At 46.3% G+C, this 18,464-nt stretch overlaps 1 protein-coding gene and 1 long non-coding RNA gene across 3 annotated transcripts in view; one reads left to right on the top strand and one right to left on the bottom strand.

The window, feature by feature from the left end:
* TMEM181 (transmembrane protein 181) overlaps nucleotides 1-17,881 on the top strand; it is a 74,231-nt gene extending 56,350 nt beyond the window's left edge. The window contains exons 7-17 of the mRNA XM_058735786.1: nucleotides 2,123-2,203; nucleotides 3,953-4,052; nucleotides 4,630-4,760; nucleotides 4,967-5,058; nucleotides 6,257-6,314; nucleotides 8,612-8,714; nucleotides 9,319-9,370; nucleotides 11,521-11,603; nucleotides 12,695-12,784; nucleotides 14,139-14,205; nucleotides 14,632-17,881. Coding sequence (XP_058591769.1) covers nucleotides 2,123-2,203; nucleotides 3,953-4,052; nucleotides 4,630-4,760; nucleotides 4,967-5,058; nucleotides 6,257-6,314; nucleotides 8,612-8,714; nucleotides 9,319-9,370; nucleotides 11,521-11,603; nucleotides 12,695-12,784; nucleotides 14,139-14,205; nucleotides 14,632-14,710 — 936 coding nt within the window. The 3' untranslated portion in view covers nucleotides 14,711-17,881. The remainder of the gene's footprint in view (nucleotides 1-2,122; nucleotides 2,204-3,952; nucleotides 4,053-4,629; nucleotides 4,761-4,966; nucleotides 5,059-6,256; nucleotides 6,315-8,611; nucleotides 8,715-9,318; nucleotides 9,371-11,520; nucleotides 11,604-12,694; nucleotides 12,785-14,138; nucleotides 14,206-14,631) is intronic.
* Nucleotides 9,350-11,341, bottom strand: LOC131515114 (uncharacterized). 2 transcript variants are annotated; one of them, XR_009263446.1, is made up of 4 exons: nucleotides 11,143-11,341; nucleotides 10,453-10,727; nucleotides 9,805-10,175; nucleotides 9,350-9,569 (listed from the first exon to the last, which is right to left on the bottom strand). It is a non-coding gene; the product is annotated as an uncharacterized LOC131515114 (long non-coding RNA). The 2 variants fall into 2 exon arrangements; XR_009263445.1 differs by having other exon boundaries at nucleotides 9,350-10,175.
* Nucleotides 17,882-18,464: the final 583 nt, after the last annotated feature.

The following is an 18,464-nucleotide window of genomic DNA, read 5'->3' on the forward strand; positions in this document are numbered from 1 at the left end:
ATCCTCATCAATACTTGGTATGGTTGTGTTTTTAATTTTGGCCATTCTAATAGGTGTATAGTGGTATTGCATTGTGATTTTAATCTGCAGCACTTTGAGAATGTCTTCTAGCTTACGTTTTTCTGGCAAGAAATATGCTGTCCGTATCTTTGACCCCTGTGCTGGTGCTCCTCTCCTCCCCCTCTACCCCCGCTTTTAAAATGTTTCTCTTTTACTGATATAAACAATTTGATTTTGGTGTTCCTTGGTGTACTTTTCTTCATGTTTTTCTTACTTAGGGTTCATTGAGTTCTTGGATTTGTGATTTCATAGTTTTCATTAAATTTGGAAAAGTTTTGCTCATTACTTCTTCACATATTTTGTTTTGTCCTCTTGTTTACCACCCCCCCTGAGAAATTCAAATATACATCTTTTAGGCCATTTGAAGTCGTCTCATACTTACTGGTGTTCTGTTTATTTTTTGCTCCAGTTCATTTAAAATCACTTCTCGTCATGTCTCCACATTCTCTCATCTCTGCAATGTCTATTCTGCTCTTGTTCCATTTCCAGGTTTCTCCCTCACATGTTCAGACTTTCCTCCAGCTTCTCACTGTCCTTATCTGCTAATTCTATATCATCTGTGATACCTGGGGCAATTTTGATTGATTAGTTTTTTCCTCGTTATGGTTCCATTTTTCTTGTTTTTTCACATGTTTAGTATTTTTCTTTTTCCTTTCTTTTTTTGAGTACAGTTGACACAGTGTTACATGTGTGGTATTTTTTATTTAATGCCAGACATTATTGATGTTAGATTTTGTATTCTTACAAATAATCCTTGAGCTTTGTTCTGGGATATTGTCAAGTTACTTGGAAATGGATTGATTTTTTTTTTTTTTTAGGTCTTTTAAACTTCACTAAATAGGGCCAAAGCAGCATGAAATCTAAGGGTACTTTTTTTCTCACCACTGGGGTGAGAGCATTTGTGCCCCTTTGTGTGTTTTTTTCTGTCTGTGAGAGCAGGCACTATTACTGGCCCTCTGTCAGTGCCAGTGATCCATTTCAGAGATTTTTTTTCTCCCAGCGGAAGGTGGTTTACTCACACTCATGCCCTGATCAGTGTTCAGGTGGAGATGTGACAAGGACAGTCTTTGGCAGGTATCCAGGTCTCTCTCTTACAGCTCTCCTCTCTGTACTCTGTCCTTTGAATCGCAGCCGGTGGATTGTCTCCCTGGACTCCCAGCAGGTGTGTTCGTGATGCTCTGCTTGGGCTCCCTCCCTGCCATGGCTTGGGGCAGCTGGAGGGTGTACCGCTCTTATCAGCCAGAGATTATTGTCCTTCATTATATCTGTCCAGGGTTTTAGGTTGTGTGTGTGTTTACTTACCTGTGTGTGTATGTGTGTATTTTAAATGTTTCAGGTAAGTAAGGTAAATCTCGTGTCTGTAACTCTGTTCTGAAGTAGATTTTTTTTTAATTGCTCAGATGATTTGAATTCCATGCATTAACACACTAGGGCTCATTGGCCCAGTGCGGTGCCCTGGGGTCTGGTGATAAATCTGGCTGGTGACTGAGGTTGGAAGGGCTGCCTTCTGCCTGCCATTGGCATGTGCTGCCTGCATCCTCAGCTGTGTGAGGTGTACACTTGATAGGGGTGAATCTACTCAGCATGAGAGCTGACACCTGTAATTCCATTGTGCTTTTGGTTTCAGATTCATATTTGTATGTTTCACTTAATCTTTTTTTTTAGAACATCCTACCTACTCACATTTTCACATCTTTTAAGAAGCTGTTTCTTTTAATGGAAAGCGTAGCTTTTTCTAATAAAGGGATTGACTGTTAATTTTCAATATCAGGTTTAAAAGCAAAATGCTCTTGTGATTACAGAATGATTTGTCTGCCAGATTTATCATTAGTGCAAACCATTTAAAACTATTTTCAATGTTTGATAATTAAGATTTTCTTAAGTCTGTGCTCTTTAACATAAAAATGTACTGTTAAAATTTTAGAACATATGAGAAAGTATAAGGAAAGAGAACATTTAAAATTAAAGCCTCATATCAAGACAGAACTATTATTAATAATCTGGTGTACTTCCTTTTAGATGCATATATCTTTTCAAATTATTTTCCTACTTTGCATTTTAGTGGAAGACTTATGACCCTGCATTTTCCCAATTGGAAATTTGGTTCCGATTCGTCTTTGTGGTGCTTACCTTCATTGTCACTGTAAGTCCTGTTTGCCCGACAGACCACATCAGGATCCTAACAAGGGCAGAGTTACTTTATGAATGATGATTACTGACGTATGACCCAAACAGGAGATTTATCTGAACTCTGAGATGCTCCATCCAGTGGGCCAACTTGATATTACCAAATATTCTGTATGTCTGCTAGGATGCTGCAGGGCAAAAAGAACGATGGAAGAACTTCCATGTAATAGTGATTACAGATCGCTGACATTTAAGTAAATGCTCATCAGAATGCAAAGACCATGTCATTTAACCTGTATGCCATTTAACCTAACTTGTTTGAATCATCTTCTTTGCATGTAGGCAGATACAGCAGGGATATTCTTTGGTTTTTACATGTGGGAAATCGTATGAGACCTTTCAGTCTTTGGGTGTTTTCAGGAGGCAGGCCTCAGATGAGTGGGTTTGGAAGTGCAAGCTTCTGTCTCATTTGCGGTCTGAGTTCAGCGTCCACGAGCACCCTGTGACTTTGGGGAAAATGCTTACCCTTAAAGCACAAGCGTTCCCCACAAAGGCCCCATCAGTGCTGATGAGAATTTAAAACTGGAGGAGGAGGGGGTGTGCCTTGGTAATTAGTGCCATCCAAAGGATGGTGTTCTGCCCATCAGCTGCTTGCCACTTGCTGATGCAGAGGGTGTGACATTCAAGAGATCTGTTGAGTCTTTGCGGTGGTGGCCACTCCAGTCGCCACCCAAGGATCACTTGGTGCTTTACAATCTGACGGTACACAGCAGGACATAGGCTTGTGGGGGGTAGGCACGTGAGAAAAGTGCCAGATGGTGGTGACATGGGACCTGGGTGTGGATGGAGGGTGGGACATGGCCTCTGGAGTATAGTAGAATATGCAGAGAGCTGGGGATTGTATTGCGTTCCCAGCCATGCTCTGGGCTCCCCAAGTGAACTACTAAAGGAAAGTGGAGAAGTGCCATTTATATTTGGTCAGCAGAAATCTTTGCTGTTTCTTGAAGCATCTCTAATGTCTGAGTTGCTGCTGCCACACTCTGGGGCCCAAAGAGCTGGCACCCAGGGCACTATGTTCATAAACCAGAGACATGAGCCTGAGCCTAACAGACCAGGAGAAATGGCCCATTGGCCCAGGAAGTCCAGATTGCTCAGAAAATCATTGGCATATGTAGATTACAGAAAAACAAAACAAAAAACTCCAGGTCTTTTTATACAGATTGTGTAATGTGTTAAAGTACTTGAAAGAAACTTCTACGGCTCAATCAGTACACCTTCTTCAGGGACGTGTTTGAAAACATACACATCTAGTGACCATAGTTATTAGCCTCATTCTCTTGGTTTTTGTTTGGGGACCCCCCAGTGCCCTCCTTACAAGCTATAGTCATCCTCAGATGTTGCATGGCTGGGAGCGTGTGGCCTGTCCCCAGGGAGGTCCTCTGTGTGGCTCTGTGGGGCCGGCCTTATAGAAGTAGCCTGTCCGGGAAGGGGAGGGTGGGTGCTCTTTCCTTTTGCAGAGGGGTTATGGCCGGTATATATTCTCTGTCCCCACCTGCCACTACGAGAACAGCTTGTGGCCATCTTACCCATGGCCCCTTGGCAGACATTTACCATCTCCTCTCAGTTGACACTGATGGTCTCAGCAGGCAGTACAACAAGGGGTCAACTTCGAGGTTTGGCTGACCATCAATTTGGGATGGCTTACCACGATATTAAGCAAGGTATACGCACAAACAGTAACTCAAGTGCCTGATTTGGTCTGCAGTGCCTGTTTGCCCATTCCCTCCGGAAGTTTTCCATGAGAGACTGGGGGATGGAGCAGAAGTGGATGTCCATTCTTTTGCCTCTGCTGCTGCTTTACAATGGTAGGTGCCTGTTTTTATTTTGGAGCTTTCAGCTCTAAGGCTTAAAGCTGGAAGGTGTCCTAGAGAGAGTCTGGCCCCAGAGTCTCTAGAAGAGCATGGGAGCCTCTGAAGGAACAGGTAGCAGCATCCCCCAGAGTGCATGAGCGCTGTTGCACGGGGATGTGGCAGATGCCTGGCTGCTTTCACAAATAAGTGATCGCTTTGGTAGTTAAAACCTGGAAGGGCTACAGACACAGCCGTCTTGGAACTTGGCTGAAGGCGGCAAACACTGCCGTCTGTTCGTCTTCCCCTGCTTCAGAAAGCATTTGCTTCCAGAGCCGCAGCACTGGGATTCCCAGGCCTGTGGGGAGGAGCGGATGGCGGGAGCAGACGGCACTCTGTAATGATCACTGGAGCAATCTGTTCAATGGCTTTCAGGTTTTTTGAAAAACAAAACAGCCTTTAGTTTACTACCTCCCTTTGGCTCTGCCTGAGGAGAAGGTGATTGTGAGTTCTGCCCTCACAGAGGGGACCCGAAGCCCTGTGCGGGATGGGGTGAGCCTGCCTTCATCAGGCCTTTCTGCCTGTTGCATTCCAGATCCGTTCTTCCCCCTCTCCTTTCTGGTGAACAGCTGGTTTCCAGGCATGCTGGACGATCTCTTTCAGTCTGTGTTCCTGTGTGCCTTGCTGCTCTTCTGGCTGTGCGTGTACCATGGGATACGGGTTCAGGTGAGCACCAGCCCTCAGCGCTGCCAGTCCAGACTTTGGCAATAGTCCTTGAGGTAAACTTCTCCTTGAGAATCTGTCTTCAGCCTCAGTCAGCAGAAGCTTGCATGCTATGTGGAAATGCAATTATCTATGATCTAGTATGGTCTGCTAGACGCTAATGGTTTGGTAGAATTACTAACTTATTTCTTACTTTTTTTGATTTTTAGGGAGAAAGGAAATGTTTGACTTTCTATTTACCTAAATTCTTCATTGTTGGACTATTGTGGTTGGCTTCTGTTACACTAGGAATATGGCAGACGTGAGTAATTTTGTTATGTGTGAAACTTCAGGCATGAGAAGCATTTGACAAAGGTGGAAAGATCCACAGTCTCACTATATTTTGTGAACTCATCTGGAAAGGAATCTGTCACCAGGGTATCAAGACTGGATAGTGTGATTTGAACTGAGGATTCATTTTTGCTTGAATGTCACGTCAGGTAACACAGTCCTTATAGTCTAGTTTGGAAAATGAAAAAGTATGTGTCATTTTAGCTTGCCCCTTCAAAGTGGCAAAGACATTGTCTTTAGGAATGACGCTCGGGGTCCTGGCTCATCCCTGCCCGCCAGAAGCTTTAGTTTCTCCTTGGGCTTACATCTGTAAACTCCCATCCCTGCACCAGCTCCCAAGGCTTGTTGATATTAGTAGTTTTGTCCTGTAAACTGGGACCACTGTAGAAGCCTGATGTGGGCACAGCCTGATGCATCCAAGTAGGATTTTCTATAGAAATGAGTTCCACTTCAGGGGTATGATTTGGGCACTTGCCACGTCTGACTTCATGGCCCATGACAGCACTCAGCCCACCTCGTCTCCCTTCCCCGTCCCTGCCTGCCACCTCGGCTACCTAGTTTCATTTTAAAATGAGTTGCATGGTGGGGTGCCTAGGGGACTCTGTCGGTTAAGCGTCCGACTTCAGCTGAGGTCACGATCTTACATTTCATGAGTTTGAGCCCACATCAGGCTCTCTGCTCTCAGTGCAGAGCCAGCTTTGGATCCTCTGTCCCCATCTCTCTGCCCCCTTCCCTACTTGTGCACACTCTCGCTCTCAAGCATAAGTAAACACTTAAAAAAAATGAGTTGCATGGAAGTTGGTATTTACTTTTATAACTTTCTTTGTGTACTCAGCTATTCCCAGTGCCCATGAATGCCATTGAAAAGGTGCCTTAAAACAGTTTTTGGCCTTGCAAGAGAAAGAGTATAGGGATTTCTTTGAAATGAAAAATACTGCAGCCTCATAGTACTAATGACTATGGGAAAACAATTAAGTTTAGTAGCACCAGATGCATTTTCATTGTGAAATTTAGGGTTTCTTCTAAATTTAGGATTATTTTTAAAAATCTTTTACTGTTGGTTAGCAAGGAGTTTATGTTAATAAGTTTCTTAAAAAGCCAAGTGAAAGTATAAAATGGAAAGTACTAGTTACTAATCTATGATATTTTTTATAATATTGTATTTTCAGAGTTAATGAATTACACGATCCAATGTACCAATATCGAGTTGACACAGGAAATTTTCAGGTAAGAATTATTAATGATGCCTGGTGTTTTTTTTAAATGCCGTTTTTCAAAATTACTGAACTTCATAACTTAAGTTGTGTTGGGGACATGAGCTCATTGGCTGGCACTTTGGGGGAGAATGCAGAAGGTTCATGGGTGCAAAATTTGGAAAAAGGTATTTGAATAGTATAAAAAATAAGCTTTTAAAAACAAAGTTGTTGCTTCCATTGCTTGGTATATGGTTGAGGCACAGAAGAGGTGTCAGATTTAAGAGCATTATAGAACAATTAAGAAGACATTTTTGTTTGTTTAATTCTCTAAAATAGAGGAAGGTTTCCAGCTAATGAATGATGTGGCCAGGCCGGCTCTGTAGGCGTGCAACCCGGGCAGTCACAGGGCCCAGCGCCCTGGGTGATGCTCTGCTCTTGCCAACCCAGAATTCTTTATACTTTCGAACAAGGGGTCCTATGTTTTTATTTTACACAGAGGTTCACAAATGGCAGTCAGCCCTGAGTGCGGCTTTCCCTTGAGTCTCCAGGTTTATCTGCATCCCTCATGTCTTGCAGGGCAGCCCCTGTCAGACGCAGCTGGCTGCTCAGCCCGGGTATGGATGTGCATAGGGCTGGTGGAGGGGGGGGGGGGCAGGGAGGGCACCGCAGAGGGAGCCCTGGGAGGAGTCTAGGAGGGATGTTTCCAGCAGGGCAATCCCAGAGGCACAGAGTTGAATTCTGAGCTTGGTGACAGCCAGCATTTCTCTGATGCTTTGCAGAGCTTCCTGTGAAGTGATAAAATCTGTGGCTCTTTATGGGAATGGCCTCTGAGAAAGAGGGAGGTTTAGTGAATGATGGTATCTTGAAAGATGTATAATGTGTGTTGAGACTACACATGTCATAGCAAACAGAATAAGCCCTGATTCTTAATCGAATTTCAGCAAGGAAGTGCCAGTAGCCTTTCCATTCCATTATTTAGAAGTTTGAGGAGTTTTGAAGGTCAGTCAATGAATGCCTTTTGAGCAACGTGCCATGATTCTTGCTCTCAAAGAATGCATGACCTTGTGAGGGAGAAAAAGCTTAGAAATAAGTACAGACCAGTATTGACAAGTGTGCAGTGTCCTGACAGCTGTATCCTTACATACAGTGGGCCCAAGTTACAAGTTATTTGTGTTTTGTTCTTTTTCTTTGTCTTTTATTTAGCCTTATAATGCTTTAATAAGTTTTTTGTGGGGAGGGGCTGCACCTGGAGTGGAGAGTAGGGGAGGCATTCTGGGCCAGGGAAGGGAGGAATTGTTCCAGACTTGTGTGGGGCCACAGGGGGAGGAGGCCATGCAGGAGACCTGAGTCAGGGCAGATTCAATGGGGGCTATGCTCGAGAAGGGCACCCACACCCTAGGAAGGCTTGAGGTCCTGTGTATGAGGGGCTGGGCTTCAGAGAAGCCTTTTCTCCCTGAGGGCAGGGCACTAAAGGAAGGGACAGGGAGGAGCGGCTTTGACACATTCTCATGAAGATTCTATAGACCCCAGTGATGGATCACATACTGGGCTGTAGGTTGAGCATAATTCCCCAGATTTAGATGAAATAATATAAATTCATGCTAATCTGTTATTGGAGCTTTTGTCTGGTCCAATCCCCTCATTTTTCATATGAGGAAACTGAGGGCGGTGAAAGGTCTTGCCTGAGGTCACTTGGGGTCAGTACCTGGGCCAGTGTGCCCAGCTCCCTGGATGGCCTTCGGGGTAAAACCTGTGTCCTGGGGGCAGCATCCCAGCCCGTTTCCCTCTGTAAAAGGGGGCAATGCTGCAGTCTTAAAGAGTTGTTGTGTGGGTTGAATTGACCAGGAATTCAAAGCACATGGCCAGCACTTAGAACGACTTGAGCAAGGCAGCTGTCACCTGTCCCCTTCTCAATCAGTGACCTACGTCTGTTACTAGAGAAAACACTGGAAACCAGAGACTTCTAGGAAGCTGAAAAAAGCTGAAGACCCAGCACTAGTGTATTGAGCACCTGCTACGTCCCAGGCCCTGTGCTAGGAGGTTTCCATGTGTCATGGAAGGAGCTTGGATTCTCGCTCATCTGATGAACGAGGGCTGGGGATGCCCACCCAGGTGAGCCACCCGTGCTCACAGATAGGGTGAGAGGCTGGGTCTGGATAAGGAAGTCACAGTGGTGGGAACACATCCTTGTTCTGTGTTACGGAGTGACCTTCAGGATTCTAGGCTCCTTTTAAAAATGTTTGGTTTTCCTGCTTGTGGTGGTATTGGAAACAGGAGCAGCACTGAGCACCCTGTTCTTATTCGATTGCCCATCTTGTGTCGTTCTAGGGAATGAAAGTTTTCTTCATGGTGGTGGCAGCTATGTATATTTTATACCTTTTGTTCTTGATAGTGCGGGCCTGTTCCGAGCTACGTCACATGCCTTATGTAGGTAAGTGCCACATCACAAATTGCCCAGGGCAAGGTGAGCCAGGAGTTGACCTCACATGGTGGGAGGAGTGGCCAGAGTCCACCCAACAGGAGGCCTGACCTGCATGGGGACCCATCGCATTCCCTCAGGCTAGAGACCAGTGCCTTTGGTCCCTGGGGAGGTCTGGTATCAGGGCTGACTGGGTAACTGTGAGCCTTTTGGACAGTGCCTTAGGCCAGCACTGAAGGGAGGCCTGTGGGGTAGAAGCCACCTGGGGCCCTGGGTGCCATTGTGGCTTTGGAGCTGCCTGGATCCTTCCAGAATCATACCTATATAGAGGAGGTGGCCATTGTGGTTTTCCTGGTCCTGAATCCGGGCAACTCACCTGATCTCATAGGATCCTTTCCTTCAATCTGTCACAACCAAATAATAATGGCCATGGTCTCTCTGGGAGGTGGGACAGCATTTCTTCTGGGCTTCAGGTACACACAGGCTTAAAGTCCAGATGGAGGAGAGGTTTTGTTCAGGAGGCTTTGTTTATTTTTGTTTTTATTTTTAAGGTCTCTGAGCTGAAAATGGAATTTACTTCCAATGTGGTTTAATGGGGTATTTATTTCTTTTTCAGATCTCAGGTTAAAATTTTTGACTGCATTGACTTTTGTAGTACTTGTCATTAGGTAAGAAGACTTTATTTTTTTGAAAGAAACAAAACCGTGAATTTTATTTTCCTACCATAAATATCTTTCTCCCCCTTTTACAAAGTTAACTTTAGGGCATTTCTAGCCAAACATATTCACTGGGTCAGAGAGCCTCTTGCCCAGGGCAGGCGCTGAGTGTGCACAGTGGTGGAGCGAGTACAGTTGTGTTGAATGTGCCCTGGGGAATGAAGAACGTTGACTTGAACCCAGCCGGTCCAGTGCTGGGGGAGCTCACTACTTGCTCTGATGTCACCATGTAGGTGGATCAGCCACAGAGCAACTCAGGTTAAAGAATTAGAACACCACGCATGTACTTGGCACCTGGCATCCTTTTGGTGCTCTAAGTAGAGGACTAAGTACCATAGGTGTCCTTGAACCCCATGTGGTGGCCCCGACAGGAAGGGATGCTGTACCTGGAGACTACGAAGGCCCAGGTGACCCAGTTGTCGGTGTGAATCAATGCCAGATCATTGTTCGGTCGTTTGTGGTTTGTCTCTTTCTGCTAAAATCAAAATCCAGAGGGAAAGAAATCTAGTTACCTGCTTTTCTCTCTTGGTTGTTTGGGTGGCAAATAAATGGCAGCCAGCCCTCTTCTTTGGCCCGAGCCCCATGGGCTCTGAGAGGCCAATTTTGCAAGGAGGCGCTGAGGTCCCCGGCTGCTTGAGCAGGCAGACTCCTGTGGGCACCTGCGTCCCTTCCCTTTCCCAGGTTGTGCACATCACTCATCACACTGCGTGAACTCAGCGTGGGCTTCCAAGTGAGATCCTTCAGAATTTGCATTTGCCTGAAAACAGCAGTGCCCGTATCACGCAGGCGGGCCCTCTTCATCTCTTGGTGTGCGTGTTGTCTCCCACCTCTCACATGCCTCCTCTCACACACCCCCTGTCTCACACACGCGCTCTCTCACACACCGTCTCACACACGCGCTCTCTCACACACCCTCACGTCCTTCAACACCTACCCATACTCCTCACACACCTCTCACACAGTCACACACACACTCTCACACACACTCTCACCCTCTCACACACACACCCATGCCCCCCCCCCCCAATCCTTACCCTCCTGCTACCCAGTCCACAGGTCAGGAGTGGGATACTTGCAGTGCCCTCCGAGGAGTCTTAGAAGTTGTTATGCCCTCATGGTCTTTCTTCATACAGGTTCAAGGGGATTTGTTTATTTGCCCAGCAGACCTGTACCGAGTGTCTGCTCCCTGGTCAGCGGGCAGACATGTTCCTCCCGATGGTGGTGGTTCTACTCCAGGGGAGGAAGACGGTGACAAGTAAATAGCAGTCCCGTCGTGAAAACAGATGTGATGATGGCAGGAGAGGCTGTGCTGCAGGTGGGGAGGGGAGAGAACGTCTCTCTGAGGAGGTGACGGAGACCTGACGATGGGCCCTGGAAACACATGGGCGCTGGGGACAGCCAGTGGCTTGGGGAGGAGGAGAGGAGATATCGCAAGAGGGGAGGCCGGGAGGGAAAGAGGCCACCGGAGACGGAGAGGTCAGGGCAGGGTCCGCGGGCCGCCATGAGGAGTCCCAGTTTGTTCTCGGTGATGGGAACCCTTTGGAAGGGTGGAAGCCCAGAGGTGAAGGCTTAGATTGTCAGCGATCAGTCAGGCTCCCTGTGGAGGACGGGCCGCGGGGAGGGGAGACGAGCGCAGGGGAGCTCCGTGTCAGGACCTTCGGTGGTGGCGCGCGCGGCCGAAGGCGGGTGTGGGGTGTGCGCACAGGGGTGCGGCGCCGCCTCACCGTGAGAACCCCGCGCGGAGGAGGGGTGCGTGCTGAGGAGCCGTGGGCTCCCCTCCGGGCGCTGTGGGGACCCGTCTGGGAAGCGTCCTCGAAGACGGCTCGAGAAGGGAAGGAGGACGCGGCGGACGCTTCCGACCCCGAGGCGAGGCTGCGACGCGGCCTGTGTCAACGTTAGCCGCTTCTACCCCAGCCAAGGCAGGGTTGGCGTGCGCGTGCGCGTGTTCTGGTGCGTGTGGGCGCGTGCGTGCGCGCGCACTCGGGCCGTGCAGACCTTGTAGCGAATGGACGGTGTGAATAGGGTGAGTGGAAGGAGCTCTGGGAAGCTAGTGCCACTTCCTCGTGTATTTTTACTTACTGTCCCTACCCCCTTTTTTCCAGCATCGTCATCCTTTATTTAAGGTTTGGAGCGCAAGTATTACAAGACAATTTTGTAGCTGAACTGTCAACTCACTACCAGAATTATATCCTTTCAATGGGAGGCGGCCGCCGGCCTTCAGGAACACGCTCAGCGTGGAGTGGTTAGCGTGTTCGGTCTGCAAACATGAAGAAGAGGCGGGCCCCTGCGCTGTGGTGCCCTGTGTGCTGCGGCCCCGCCACCGCCCTCCCCTGCCCTCCCCTGCGGGCAGTGGCCCAGGCCCAGCCAGGGCCAAGCTGTCCCAAGGGACTCCCGCTCCCCAGCTGCTCTCCCCGCCACCCTGCTCTCCTGTCCGCCTGCTGGGGATTCTTTAGGAACCCAGGCTCCATCCAGAGCCTCGCCTCAATCCCGGTGCCCGCTTCTGCCCGCAGAGCACTGAGGGAGACTGAGCCTGATGGGAGAGTCCTCTGTCCCCATTACTGGGGTGTGTCCAGCTGCAGTGTCCACAGGTGGTGGAGATTAGGGCGGTTTAAGCCTGTGTCCCCAGAAAGGGCTCAGAAGTCCTGGCTCCCAATGTGCCTGGGGCCAGTGGGGTGGGCTCCTGGGCTCCGAGCTAAACCCTTCGGCTGTCTGGCAGCTTTAGTGTTCTTGCCGCACCCTTCCCTCCCTTTCTGTGATGGCATCCATCAGGGGGCGCTTTGGAGTTTTCATCCCTTGTATCTCAGGTTCTTCCCCTGGGCCTTTGTACATCCTTAGAGTTCATGCAGGGTTTGTCAAACTTCAGTGACCGAATTTCACACTAAAGTTTTATCAGAGGAGTCCGTAATGCAGAGAAGGCGAAGAGAAACTGGTTCGAGAAACTGTTTCCCGTTCTTCCTTTCAGTCTTGGTTTACCCATATGCATGCGTGGCCTTCCTGCCCTTTGGTCCTGCCACCTCCAGAGGTTTCCATGGAAAGAAGACAGCACGGTGCACCTGTTGTTCACAGGTGACCTTGAAAGGTTATTGTAACGTCCAGCTGTGGGCTTGTCCTGTGGCTTCCTGCCGTCTGGGCTGTGTGTGCAGCACTGAGGTACTCACTGCTGGTTAGCAGTAGCAAGGACTGCGGGTGGTTGGACGGAGGCAGCCAGACTGAAAGCAAAGACGCCAACTGAATACGCAGTGTTCGGGGCTGCTTATTTCCCTTAACCGGCATCACCAGCTGAATTCTTATCTTTCTATGGCTTGTTGAACTTTTACCTCTACACTTTGGCCTTCGTGTATTCTCCATCGAAGAACGCCCTGTATGGTAAGCCTCCCCTGGGGCCAGGACGCTGGCCAGATAGCTTCACAGAAGTTCAGGACCCACCTCCTGGGTCCCCTGTTAGTGCTGGGCACTGGGACTCTTATTCATTCATTCATTCATTCATTCATTCTGTAATTTATTTATTTTCTATAATTTAATCCAAGTTAGTTAGCACATGGTACAACAATGATTTCAGGACTAGATTCCTTAAGCCCCTTCCCCTTTTGGCCCATCCCCCGCCAAACCCCTCCAGCAACCCTCTATTTGTTCTCTATGTTTAATAGTCTCATGTTTTATCCCCCTCCCTGTTTTCTGTTATTTATGCTTCCCTTCTCTTATGTTCATCTGTTTTGTATCTTAAAGTCCTCATATGAGTGAAACTGTATATCGGTCTTTATCTGACTGACTTATTTCGCTTAGCATAATACTCTCTAGTTCCATCCACATAGTTGCAAATGGCAAGATTTCATTCTTTTTGTTTGCTGAGTAATACTGCATTGTATATATATACCACATCTTCTTCATCCATCCATCGATGGACATTTGGGCTCTTTCCATACTTTGTTGCTGATAGTGTTGCTGTAAACATTGGGATGGGCACCGTGACTGTTTGGCAGAGAGAGACACGAGGTCAGTTGCAGCGTGAGCTCTGAGGCGTTAGAACATGGTATGTGCTGTGTTATTACATAGTTAGTGGGTCTTAGCACATATGAAGTCAAGTCTGTTGGAGACCAGTGCCATGGCCATTCAAGGAAAGCCAAGGTGCCGGTTCCCCCCCGCCCCAAAGAAGAACTAAACTCTCACGCAGGCAATGAGAAGGATGAGAACCCCCTGCAATGTGGGCAGGGAGATAGCCTTTCGGGACCACCACCTGACTTTCATGTTGTGTGAGCTCTCAAAGCGCCTTCATGAAAATGTCTTGTTTGAGCCTCACAGCATCTTTATGATGAAGATGCAGTCACTCCCATTTGAGGTGGAGAAACCAGCCAGAGGCTTGCTTCCCAAGGGCGGGAGGGAGGACAGGCACCTCTGGTCTCCTGGGCATTTTCCGCCCCTGCTCCCTGTGCGGACTTGGGAGAAAGTAGCCGGGTTGCAGCTCCTGTCCGAGGGCTCCCCTGGTGCCTCTTCTCTCCCGGTGCTTCCACCAGTCGGTCTGCCCGGTGGCCTGCCCAGTGGCGATGCTGCCCCTGGCTTGTACATGAGAAAGCACGCTGGGGAGGTGAGATTTGTTCAGGTCACATAGATAATAAGTGTTGGAAGCTGGGATTTGAATCCAGCCCTTTCGACTCCTGTCCTTTTTCTGTAGCATCCTGCCTCCCTAGGCTCATGCATGAAAATGCTCTTTGTTGGTTTTCAGAGTCCCAGCTGAAAGACAACCCTGCATTCTCCATGCTGAATGACTCCGACGATGATGTGATCTATGGGTAAGTCACTGCCTCTCTGAAAGCTGGGCTATAGTGAGGACTCGGCCTGGGCGTACGGAACAGGTGTTAACAATCCTAAAATGATTTTCAAGGCATTATGACCTTTCTTTTACCTGGGAGGGTCATGTGATTCCATGGTTTTCTGTTTTCACATCGTTCTGACTAGATGGAGTGGCATTCCTTTTTTTGAACACTTACTACGAGTGGTGACCACAGGAGGAACAGTTCGTTCTGGCGTTGAGCCCTGGTGCTTGATTGGGGGGGGGGGGAGGGGGGGTGAGGAGCAGGCGGGGGCAGTTGGCTATAGAAATGGGGAGCACAGAACTATGAATGTGTTCTTGCTAGAATGGCATGTCAGTGTGGAAGAGGAGAATAAATGAGGAGCTGTCAAAAGCCGAGTGGCTTCAAAGGTCTCTTTTGTGACAGGAGTGACTATGAAGAGATGCCTCTGCAGAACGGCCAGGCCATCCGGGCGCAGTACAAGGAGGGGTCTGAGAGTGACTGAGCCTCGGGCTGTCCTGCAGCACCGCTTCCTGGCCCTCCGTGCTCCTGCTGGTGTTCAGGCTTGTGTCGTGAGCAGAGATTTCCCGGTCCTTACTTGTTTACGTATTTTTGAAAGGAAAACCAAAACCAAGGATAAATTTAAACATTGGGCCAAATTTATTGTTAGAGTGGCTACATTTGTTTGGGAAGAGAGGTGCTGATGAAAAGTGTAAACAGGCAAATCCTTTTTCAAGGGTTTCAGATGAGAAAGGGTTTGTTTTTAGTGGTGAGGAGGAAATTACTCCTGTTTTTAGTAGGTTTTTTTTTTTTTTAATAATTTGCTAACTCCAAGTCCACGGAAAGCCCTTATGAATGAAGTTGTCAGCATGGTGACGTTCTCTCTCTCTTCCTTTTTTCTCTGCCCTGTACGTTTCGACCCTTTAAACTCTAAGGGAAACCTATTTTTGTGCCTGTCTCATGAGGGCAGCCTGAGTGGCCAGCGCTCTGGATAACCACGCATGTTAAGTGACTCGTAACTTGTCTGTTGTGTGAAATTTGTGTCATGTCTCACTAGAGAAATGGTGGGCGAGCCGGTTCTAGCCCTTCACTGCCCGCCCCTCACCCTGCCCCCCGGGGGCGGAACTGGCATTGTGGGCTTCTGAGGAGGACTGGGTGAGCTTCATAAGGAAAGGGTAAGAAAATTGACAAGTGCCAGCTCTTGTTGGGAGAGGTCTTGCTACCATACAGTTTTCCAAGGGCCTGTGTACACACGTGTGTGCATGTGAGGGTTACATGTATGAATATGAACGGATGTTGCTGTGATTGGGGTGGGGAAGAGGGTATCCATTACAGTTCCCATGGGCTGTAGTTTCTACAACTCCATTAAAGATGACACCCTGTGGAACTTTATTTTTTTCATAAAAGCTAAACAAAGGATGGATAAAATATTATAGTTTCTTTACTGAAAAAAGGTTTTTCAGTTCCTCATTTGGAACCTAGATGAAAGAAAGTAAAACATTTTTGATGACTTGTGGAAGGAAGCACATCTTTGGGTAGAAGGTCACTTGATGGGAATCATGCCCCACCCTCTCGGCCTCATACAGTGGCCTAGGAAGATGATGGCTTGCTCTGGAAAAGAAAAGTTGTCTGAATCTGTGGCATCGCAGAAGGCCCTGGAGAGTTGCCAGTTCCTTTTTGTCAGAGACTAAGTGTAGAAGTCTGGTATAGATACCTCCTTTGCTTTTCCTTTGACACGCACAATAATGTCTGTCTTGAACTGTTGACATACGATCATTGCTAACATCCTGATTGATGGCATGGCACAGGATAGGATTGTTCGGCTCTGCAAACAGTACCTACATTTTCTTCATCTATGCATTAACTCTTAGATTACCAAGCTAAAAATCGGATTTCACTTTAGACAATGCTGGAACCTTATAGAGGTTCATGAGAGACTATTCATTATGACTTTACCTCTTTGTGTTTAATTTAAACTTTAGTGATAACGTACCTTTAATATGGATTCCATTTAAATTTGTTTTTAAAACCCTGTAAATATGAAAGTTTGAATTAAAACAACTGTATTATTGCAAGGGTAATTCGAGTTTACATGGTTTTTACATTTTCAATGGTGTGATTTCTTTTTTTTTTATTGTATTCAGTGGTACTGGAAAAACTTCTGTTACCAAATTTTTCTTCTACTAACTATAAATAATTTTATGTAAATTGATGAAAACTTACTTGGACTGATTAATGTATTCTAGTATGTGATATAGTTTACAGGTTTTAATCATTATAAAATAACTGTCCATAATTTGGAATGCTGTTATTTATCAGTAAACTACTTGAGGCATTTAGCCATACACGTTAGAACTTTTTAAACCTTGTCTTTGTCCTGTAGTATAATTATAAACTGATGACTGATATCTTCATACTTGAGTCTTCATGGTATCAAGTCAATGAAATGAAAATATGGGAGTATTTATTTACTTTTTATAACTAAGTTGGAGACAAAAAAGGTATAAAAGTAAGTACTTAAAGGGAAAATGGTTCTTTGTTAAATCGTGCATTTTGGATCTCTGGTGCATCATATGTATCAACAAATTACACACTCCATGTAAAAATTTGCTTAAAGTATATAGCATTTAGCATGTATTATATATGCCGTAGATATTAGGTTCAAACACTAAAGTCTGCCGGAAACTTTCGGCAGTAGCAAGAAAAAAAATTTTTTTTTCTTTGGAGAGTATCAAAGTTTTGCAAACTTAAATTATAAATTCAGAGGGCCGACTTCAGTTCTTGCATGGTAATGGCTTGTATAACATCATCTTTGGGATAATTTTTTATACTGGTCCAGTCTAGGGGAATCTGGAAGGTGCCTGTCGGTATTTCAGTTTCCCTAGGGAGAGCATCATTATCCATGTGGGTAATAGGTCTGCTTGATTTATTATTAAATCATTACAGCAGTGAAGTGATGCAGTTTTCTCTCTCTTAAGCCCCATTTGAAAGGCTAGAGAAGGGGATATATAAAATATATTCAAGGTTTGTAAGATTGTTCCTGTACATAATTACAGATTGCAATAAAAGTTAAGATACACTATGTAAACCCAGCCCACTAAATGGGCAGGTTACAAGACAAATGTCACCAGCCTCAAGTATTTCCTGAACTATTTACTGAAGGTACAGTTGTTAAATGGGTTACGGTGTGGTCAGTGACTGGTTTCCTGGAATCCTTCTCACAGGGTAAACCACGGGAGCTCATAGACGGGATGACAAGAGATAGCTAGTACATACTTAAGTCACTAGAGAATATTTATGTATTTTGAGGATTTTAGAAACCAGTTGCCTTAGAGGTTAGACTTTTGGAAAAAAAAGATGTTAATCTTTTCCCCAGGCCAAAGGGAAGTCACTTTCGTCTGTGACATCTTGTTATCCTGTTCATGTTGACCTGACAGGTTTTAGATATACTGGTAACTATAATACCACACAATGAAACACAGAATTTTCTGCTACTGAAAACTGCCTTTTTACAAAAAGCCTGTAAATATTTATAAAATAAAAACAACTTTAAGCTCAGAAGAACGAACTATGTATTAGGTCTTGGAACTGTGTCAGTGAGCACAGTAACACCTGATCACAGAATGATCATTGTAATCAATCAAAAGTGAATAAATGTTTGTTTATGGCAAACTTACACTTTGGGAATGGCTTCATTCTGAGACTGCCTTTCTGGTAAATGTTAATAAATTTGAAACATTCGGTCCTTATTTATATGTGATGTATTTGCTCTTGTGTGTGGACTTAATTTGGCCATTCAGACATGAGTGCTTCAGGGACAAAAGGAGAGCTTTTTTCATTTCAGCAAGCGGATATAGAAGCCTGTCTTTATTACAGTGCGAATGTGCCTGCGGATGAGCACTGAGAGAAGGTCACAGACTGAGGCTTGGGGCCCACCCCTCCCCTTACTTGGATAAGATTTTAAATCACATAACCTCCAAATATGTTTACTGACTTACAAATAATGGTCTAATTGTGGACACAAAATGAATGTTATGAAAGCATCCTGGAAGCCCGGATGTACTAAAACATGTTTTTGGTGATTGATTGCTACTGAAAAATGGAGACTGGGCAGCATGTGGGGACCAGAGCTCTCTGGCTGGAGTAGGAACCAGCTCACCCACTCCCAGAAGCCAGTGGAATCCTGGTCCTGCGGGTAAAAGCAGCAAATCATTGTACTGAGAAGACCAAAGCCAAACTGTAACTTTTCCTTTTTTGTT

This window comes from Neofelis nebulosa, chromosome 6 (assembly GCF_028018385.1).
Source record: "Neofelis nebulosa isolate mNeoNeb1 chromosome 6, mNeoNeb1.pri, whole genome shotgun sequence".
Taxonomy (NCBI): domain Eukaryota; kingdom Metazoa; phylum Chordata; class Mammalia; order Carnivora; family Felidae; genus Neofelis; species Neofelis nebulosa.